The 9,073-nt window shown below is 28.1% G+C and overlaps 1 protein-coding gene across 1 annotated transcript in view; it reads right to left on the minus strand.

The window, feature by feature from the left end:
* Nucleotides 1-7,067, minus strand: part of LOC106679013 (serine/threonine-protein phosphatase 6 regulatory ankyrin repeat subunit B-like) — a 13,599-nt gene extending 6,532 nt beyond the window's left edge. The window contains exon 1 of the mRNA XM_014417917.2: nt 6,951-7,067. Within this exon, the coding sequence (XP_014273403.1) occupies nt 6,951-7,007 (57 nt within the window). The 5' untranslated portion in view covers nt 7,008-7,067. The remainder of the gene's footprint in view (nt 1-6,950) is intronic.
* Nucleotides 7,068-9,073: the final 2,006 nt, after the last annotated feature.

The raw sequence follows: 9,073 nt of genomic DNA on the forward strand, positions 1-9,073 counted from the left end.
ATATACATAGAAGCTTTATAATTCAGAAATAAGCCTTTTGCCATGGGTATACTGTTGCAAGTATAGATGTATTATAAAAATTAAAGGAATGGTTTAATGAAAGGGAATGCTCTGAAGGTTTTGAGGCAGACTAATTATGTGAGGAAACCGATTATTTATGTTGTGTGATGCAGTCTTCATTTTTGATGTATTGTTTTTATTTTTTATCAGTGAATTAAACAAATTTACAAAAATTAAAATACATTTAAGAAATTTCAAGTAGATTTCTAAACAAATTTGTATTTATTACTTAGTAATTCATATTCCATTTTATTTCTTCCTGTAATTTCAGAGGAAATGTTCTCATGTTTAGTCTTTTTTAAACAAGAAAATTGGTTATCAATCTGAAATAACTAATAATTTATGAACTAAATCCATATTATTTTTGATAATTTGTTTCTTTGACTTTACAATAAATTAACCAGTACTACTATTTTTTTTTATAATTAATTAAAAAGGGATTTTATTTTTATGAGTATTACACAGAAATAAAATATATTTCAATTATTTTGGTTTACTTCTTCTTCAATTTATAGTTTATATCATCCATCAATACAAAATATTTCAAACGACTAACAAAAAGGATTCATTGCCTTTTCCAAAATAGTTACTCATAAAGAAAAATAATTAGGTGAACCAAGTGCCAGAATATATGTAAATATAGAGTTTAACTAAGTGCCAGAATACATGTAAATATAGAGTTTAACCAAGTGCCAGAATACATGTAAATATAGAGTTTAACCAAGTCCCAGAATACATATAAATATAGTATCTAACCAAGTGCCAGAATACATGTAAATGCAGTGTCTAACAAAGTGCCTGAATGCAGTGTCTAACCAAGTGCCAGAATACATGTAAATACAGTGTCTCAGTAAACATTTTCACTCCACTAAATTCCAATTTTTTTAAATTTTGATTTGATTTTACTTGGTCATAACAGTGGTATTTGATCTATCTTTTAAGAGTGTTGATTATTTTCCAATGTTCTACAATTCTTCTCAACTGCAACAAACTCAAAAATTTCCAATGGAATATTTTATTATAGGATACTTTTATTCAGTGTCTTTTTTTTTTTTTTTTTTTTTTTTGGCCAAGACTCCCATTGGAGTCCTATACTGCCTAACCATGGTTAGGGGTCAAAGTTTTTCATTTTGTGGGACCGCCACTCAATGAAAAAAGTCAACGTCCCAGGCCGGCACCGCCAATAGACATCAAATTGGTAAGACTATGTCTTAACCACTGAGCTACAGGCGGCCCAGAGTGAGTCTTAAGGTAAATTAGATTTTAAGACCAATTAATCTGGGTTGCTTTGATTCAATGCATTATAAAGCATAAATCACCAAAAATCGAAAACTTTTTTTTCGATTGTGACACTGAATGGAAATGAGATTCCTTATCTAGTCCTAGATAAATAGGAGAGGTAATTTAACAAAATATGAAACAGCTGATAGCACCAAAAAATGACTAGCTTCAGGCAATAATTTCAGTTTTGATGATAAAATAATTATAATATTAATTTCTGATCTAGAAAAAAAATATGAGAATTTAGACACATCTGTATGCCACATTAATGGAACAAGAAATACGTGTAATATCATAAGTAATTATATTTCTAGATTGAATAAAAATCCAAAAATACCAATGCTAAATAAACAAATTAATGGTGATTTATATCAATTTAAAAATTCTTAAAAACAAATAAAAATATAATTTTTATAAAATCAGAAAAATTGAAAAACAAAAAATAATAAAATAATAATAATAATAATAATAATAATAATAATAATAATAGAAACATAAGATGGAAAAATTACTGGACAATAAGACCAGTTTCCAAATTATGAGGAACAAACCTTGCAAAGAATCAACGGATAAAATAAACAAGTTTATTGACAAGATTCACAACCTTGGATGTATTGATAGCAATAATTTTACCTTTATACCAATAATTTTAACTTAATACCCATAATTTTTAGTTAATAACAATAATTGTCAACATTAATGGGAAAAATGAAAAAGTAATGAATTTTCATGAAGCATCATTGAAATGTCTCATCAATAGCAATAGGGAAACAAAAAATTTCATGTAAATGTATAGTTAGTTAAAATGTCAGTTAGTCAATGTTAGTAAACATGTAAATGTAATGTTAACAAATGTAATATTAGTTAAAATGTCAGTTAGTCAATGTTAGTAAACATATAAATGTAATGTTAACAAATGTAATATTAGTTAAAATGTCAGTTAGTCAATGTAAGTAAACATGTAAATGTAATGTTAACAAAAAATGTCATGTAAATTTTTAACTAATTAGAATTAGATAATCAAATAAAATCTAACACAGTTTAGATATAAAAATCATTCATTAGTGTGCCAATTAAAGAATTCATTAAAATAATCTAAGACCATTGGACTATAATCTGTGAAAATACAAGAATCAAAAATAAGAATACATAAATCGATGGTTATATTTTTTTCAAATTTAAAATTTCTGTTGGCAAATTGATTGACTAACAATGGATAGTAAACTATTTGTCATACTGTGTAGATGTTTCAGGAACAAGTTATTAGATGAAAAATCAACAAATTAGAAATAATCATCAAAAAAAATATATTGTAGATTTACTCATCGTTAGAAAAGATCTTGAATAAAATTTACTGTTTTTCATTTAATAATGTAAACAAAAAAATTAAATTTACAATAGAAAAAGTTAATAATAATGTAATTAGATATTTAGTTATAAACATAATTTTATATAAATATAAAATTGAAACTAACTAGACAAAAAAAGAAAATAGTTGTGACAGAATATTAAATTACTATTCAAATTATTAAAATATCAAATTTTAAATACTGTTAAAAATTTAATTACCAAATCGATTAAAATAACTGATGACAAATATTTGAAAAACACAAAAAAAATACATTAAATATTAATAAACATCTTTTATCCACACAGGTTGTTCAAAAATGTATGGTATAATTGTGTGATTAATATAAAAAATTGTGTATAACGAAAAGAAGGGCTTAATGAAACATTATTTTAAAAGAATAAATTAGGAAAATTAGGAAAAAAGAAAAAACAATAAAAAAACGTATAAGGAAAAAATAATATAAAATAAATAAATATTACAATTTAAAATACATCCCAAGAATGACAAATAGTATACAAATAAGCCTTTGAATAATATGTTCACAAAGATGTAAAATTCGGATTATATAATGACAATAAACTAGAAAAACACATAACTCATACAAAACATAAAGCAGAAACTAATAAAAAATAATTTAATATATAAAATTAAACAGTACAGAATACAAAGTGCAATATTATATAGTAGACATCACAAAAAGTAAACATTTGAGCTAAATAATATACTGAATAATCATAATTTTGATTTTGATAAAGTAGAAATTTTTCACATAGCATCTAATAGTTGTAGCAGCACCATAAACCTACTGGTTTATACCATAAGTATTACAGCTGCCGAAACCACTATGGCATGACATAACCTACCAGCTAACATGGGAACTACTACTGGTGACAAGCAAACACTTTATATTAATATTTGTACTGTTCATTGTAAATACTTTAATTGTAACATTTAACAACAATATAAGACATTGTAGCATATATAAATGTATCATTTGAATTAATGAAGATTCCAATGGAATCTACTGATCCACTGAAAGCAAATGTCTTACACGTAGCATTTCTCGATGGTATTTAATAGCCCAGAGACTAGACTAGGCCAAAATTAGAAGAACTCAGTGAGAAATCTTGCTTCATGAGAAACACCTCCTAAGGAGGTTCAGGATAGCAATTTGCATAGTTGATCAAAACATTCTAGTACTATAATTATGGCTATGTATATTGTCTTTCATTTCTCTGTTTTTTTCTGGATTTTCTCCTCCTTCCTCAATATTTTACTCTTTCGTAGGACCCAGTTGCTGATTACTCTCCTGGGTTGCATTCCTCCTTCGTACTTACAGAAATAGTGCCCTGTAGGATGAGGATACCATCCCTAGAGGACCTAGGCAATCATAAGCCTCATCCTGACTATTCACCTCCTAATGAACTACTATACCTAACTGAGCACGTATTGTTGAGGCCTTCTAGTCAAGAGCATCTAACATTCTCAATTGGAGTCAGATCATTTAACACAACCACCTCGAGATAGTAAAAGTCGAAAGCGCATTGAATTAATTACATAAATAAATATATTAAAATTTGGTAAGTTTGAAAACAGACATAAAAAGTGTAGGACATCATATGTTGATATAATTAACAAAATTAATATATAACAATAATCAGTATGAAAAAAACAAATTGGGTTGGTATTATTATTAAACTAAACCACCTCAAATTAAGAAAAGTTCAACTGCCCAATTACAGAGAGATCATTAGATGGACATATGAAATAAGGTATCATTTAAGTATGAAATATTATAATTAAGAATAAAATTTTGTTAAATAAAATATTGCAACATTAATTTCAGTACAATGATAAATTTTAATATCCCTTAAAGGGATGACTAGGAATAAAAGATGGATATGATAAAATAGGTAAAAATATATTAATATCTGGGTTTTTCATTAATTAAAATGATTGTTGTACAGCACAATATAATCCATAAATATGGTATATAAATTTAGAAATGTATGTAAAAGGCTGATATGATCTTTTTTTTTTTTTTTTCATTAACCGGCCAGCAAGGACCATGAAAATATCATTTTCGATTCATCCTCACACCTTTTGCTTTCCTTCTACTCCATTACCCTTTCATCTGTTCCTCCCACTCAGTCCATTTTCTTCCTTGTCTCTTTCCGACAAGAACCCCAACCTCCTTTAGTTTATTCCCAAAATGCTCTCTATCCGAGCAATCTTCATCTCTTATTTCTAGTCTACCCAGTTCCTCTTTCACTTGTTTTACGTATCCCCCTTTACTTTTATAGCAGCAGACTTTGTTGAAAATTTTCTTATTCAGCCTCTCATTTTTCATTCTGACCATGTGCCCGTAAAATCTCAGTCTCCTAGACCTGTTTCCAGCTCTTCCAAATTCCTATAAATTTCCTCATTGGATTTTCTCCTATACCCCTCTCGCATTATTTGAATTCTCTTCATAATTTTCCTCTCAATCTTCAGGATCCTCTCCAGGCTTGGAAGGCTGACTATTTCCATACTATACAGTATCACTGGCCTTACTACTGTACTGAAATGTCTTTTTTTTGCATTGGAGGACAAATTTTTCTTGTTGTAGATGTTTCTGGTGGCAAAGTTCAGTATTTCCAGTTTGGCTATTCTATCTTCTAGGTATACCCTATCAGAACTGTTGCTACAGATTATCTCTCCTAGGTATTTAAATTTTTTGGTTACTTTCACCTCCCCATAATCTATTTTCAACACCTTGCTAAAGCTGGCATCCGTCATTTTAGATCTAATTTATTTATAATCTTTTCACTTTCTTGGACTGGTTTTTATTGTTTAAATAAATTAATTTGCATCCAAGTTAAGTCTGAAAACACGTTTTTATATTTTTTTAAAAGTTCAACGTTTAGGCCAATTTAAGAACAATCTTAATTATAAATTTACACCTCACATCCAATAATTTAAAAACTTTTGCCCAGGTCATCAATTTCAGTCGAATTAAAACTTTTAATATTTAATGGAAGTGACAAAACAGGATGAGTAATTTCATTGAAACTAATGATTTATTATGTAATAACTAAATTTATAAAAATAAAAAAAGAATTGATTCAATAATTTATGAAATAGAAAAAATATGTGTAACCAGAATACAAATATAGAAAATAATATAAAACATGTAATAAATTATTATATTGAACAAGGGTAAAAATATATATGCTTAAATTAAATGAATACATTCACAAACCAAGTATTTATTAAATAATGATAAAAATAATAGATTTATTTCAATTAATTCAATAAGTATTAAACCAGAAATATATTTTCATACAACAGTGAATTTAAAGTAATTTACTGCAGTAAATATATATTGTAAAATATTAAACAAATATAAATACCTTCATAAAACTAAGTTATGATATTTAGGCAAAAAACATAGGTGTTATATTTACAAAAAGAGTAATGCTAGACCAAAATAAAGTGGAATCTTCTTCTAAACATCTTTATTTCTAATTTTATATTTTCCTCTATGTTCTACTTTGCGATATAATTACAACTTCAATAACTTTCACATTAGGTCCTTTTTGTGAAAATAACGACATATTTTGACATACACCAAGCATCATTGATGAAATTTTGAACAAGAACTTTATAAATCAAATGAAATTGTTTAAAATTTGAACTTTTTATACCTTCTTCAAACAGCGACAAAACATTTGGTCTTATCTATAATGACCTGGAGCTTTACCGTGGCTTAAAATTAATTTTTAACAAACTTATTCTACTTTCGAACTTTAAAGCACTCTCTTTAAATATCAGCCTTTTTTGAGTTATGACATTGAACAGAGTGAGAGATATAGAGACCTAGGTGGGCATTATGATTATTTAATGTAAATAACTTCTTCCTTTTTTTTAAATTTTATTTTGTACTTTTTTTTCAACCTTTTCAACAGATTATGTGAAAATTTCAGAAATTGATTTTAATTTCCATATTGTAAGTTTATTTAAGTATTGTTTGTTTTCTAATAATTTACTCTACCATAAAACTATAAATGGAAATTAATTTTAGAGTAGTTCAAATATTTAAGTTTTCTTTAAATATGAAATATATTTTATGAAGTTTCAAGAATATATCTTCAATTGTTGTTATTTCTTAGGTTTAGTTGTTATAAATAATAAATTTTAATTTCTAAACGATATAATAACTATTAGTGGACCCAATATTAGCGTTGTTGAGATAGATATTCTACAGATATGTACTTACAGAGAGAGAGAGGTCCTGGAGAGAGATGATCAGAAGACAGATTATAGGCAGCAACATAACAAGGATTGAGATGTGCTGAATGAACTGCTGGAGATTTTATAACTTCCCTGTTCAAAGTCAAGGTCATTACTTCTAATTTAAACGCAGTAACGCAGAAGGAAGCAATTGATGAAAATTTATTTTCCAAAAAAATCGTCTCGAACGCATACACAGACTGAAAACATTTTATTTAGACAGTAAATACCTGTACAAACACTTAACATTACTAAAAAATTACAATGAAACGTAAAAAATTAAATAAGAAAAATAAAAGGTTATAAACAATAAATGAAAACGGAAATATAGGGTGTTTTTTTAAGCCCGATAGAACTTGAAATTGTAAAAAATAACACAAAAAATTAAATTGTAATCAAAATTTTTTTTTTATCGCTTTGAAACAGCCGCCATTTTTTATATCCCATACTTATACTTGGCAGACTCACGAATTTCGACTAGTAATTATAGATTGTTTTCATTACAGTAATCGAAAATTGGGGTGAGATAACTGCCTGTTTTCTTCTTTTGGGCTCTTTTACTATTAGTAATCAAGTGAAGGTGTGTGAGGCTTGTGTGTCATATTCTTAGCCGTGCTAATACAACCTCCTCTCTGTGGTTGTCGCTGCTGCATGTTTAAAATGTATCTTTATCGCTATCAATTTATTTGGCGGGTTGCTGTCCCACAGTGTTGGCCACTCTTAGTGGACGTGTGAGTTTCCGACGCTATCAGAAAAGCTTTGCCGCGTCCCAGAAGGGTGATTCTTTTGGCGCCCTATCAGCCATTTCATTACCTCAAATGTCTATATGACCAGGTGACCAAATAAATATAATTCAAAATTTTTAAAAGTTCTAAAATACAATGAAGTCCAGGCTCGTAAATTACGTACTACAAAGTAGTTTATGACGTTTATCTTCGAAGAAGTAATAATTTTCATGATATTTGTCAAAGTAAATTGATTTGTAGTTATTCGGACAAAATATTTGGTTTCTGAAAAATTATATCTCAGGAACCATTAGACGTACAGATGTCTATTACCACTCAAATTAAGGTTAGTTTAATCTACTATAAAGTAGTTTATAACGTTTATATTATAACTAGTTTTCATGATATTTGTCTAATTCACAAGATGTTGATTTCTAATTGTTTGAACAAAACATTTAGTTTATAAAAATCGTTAGACATACAGAACTCTTCCAGGTTTCATATTTTATATAATTTAATTCGACTTTTAATTATTTGCTATGAAGTTTCTTAGTTTTCAAGGATGTGTAGCTTCCGAATGAAAAATGAGAGAACATTTTAGGTTTTTCGGAAATAAAATAGACTTCTTATGCATATTTAATCACTATTAAATACTTCAATCATTACTTTTTAATGACATTTACTGTATCTCTTGTATAGTCTAAGTAAAAACTAGAACATTTTCTGAAAGTAACAAAAATGAATTTTTATTCTAGTCTTTTTTTTTTGTTTTGTTTTTCATATCCCCAATTGAATATATAGAATATGATATTATTGAAATAAAACTGTATAAATTTGTTTTAGAAATCATTTCTTTTACTACGTGACAATGCACGCACCGTCTCTATATACCACCACCAACCCCAGACCGAAAACACACAAAACACCATGTTCTCATCATACAAAGACCTGACTGCAACACTGAGAAAAACGAAGGGAAACTAGTCCATAGGAAAGGACAACATCTCGTATGTCCTACTCAAACAGCTCCCCAGAAAGGCCCAAATGCTTCTCCTCAACTCCTGATCTCGCCTCAGATACTTCCCAGTGGAGTAGAAACATGCTATCGTTGTTCCACTCCTCAAGCCCAGAGAACGGGGAGCGGATCCGGTAGACAACCGGCCCATCAGCCTCCTCAAATTTGGTCCTATAATGCCTTTGGTCAAATTAGGAACTGACGAAAGAATAGATAGAAACATGCATTCCACTAAGAAAAGGAAATTGAATCTTTCCTTAGATATGATAATATCATTAGATTGAGAGTGCCTAGTTTAAAAATCTCAAAATTTATTGATTCAAAAGAGGAAGTAACCAACAATAGATTTTTTAAAATTATATGTATACA

Source organism: Halyomorpha halys, unplaced genomic scaffold (assembly GCF_000696795.3).
Source record: "Halyomorpha halys isolate HHAL.00 unplaced genomic scaffold, Hhal_1.1 Scaffold172.1, whole genome shotgun sequence".
In the NCBI taxonomy this organism is placed as follows: Eukaryota; Metazoa; Arthropoda; class Insecta; order Hemiptera; family Pentatomidae; genus Halyomorpha; species Halyomorpha halys.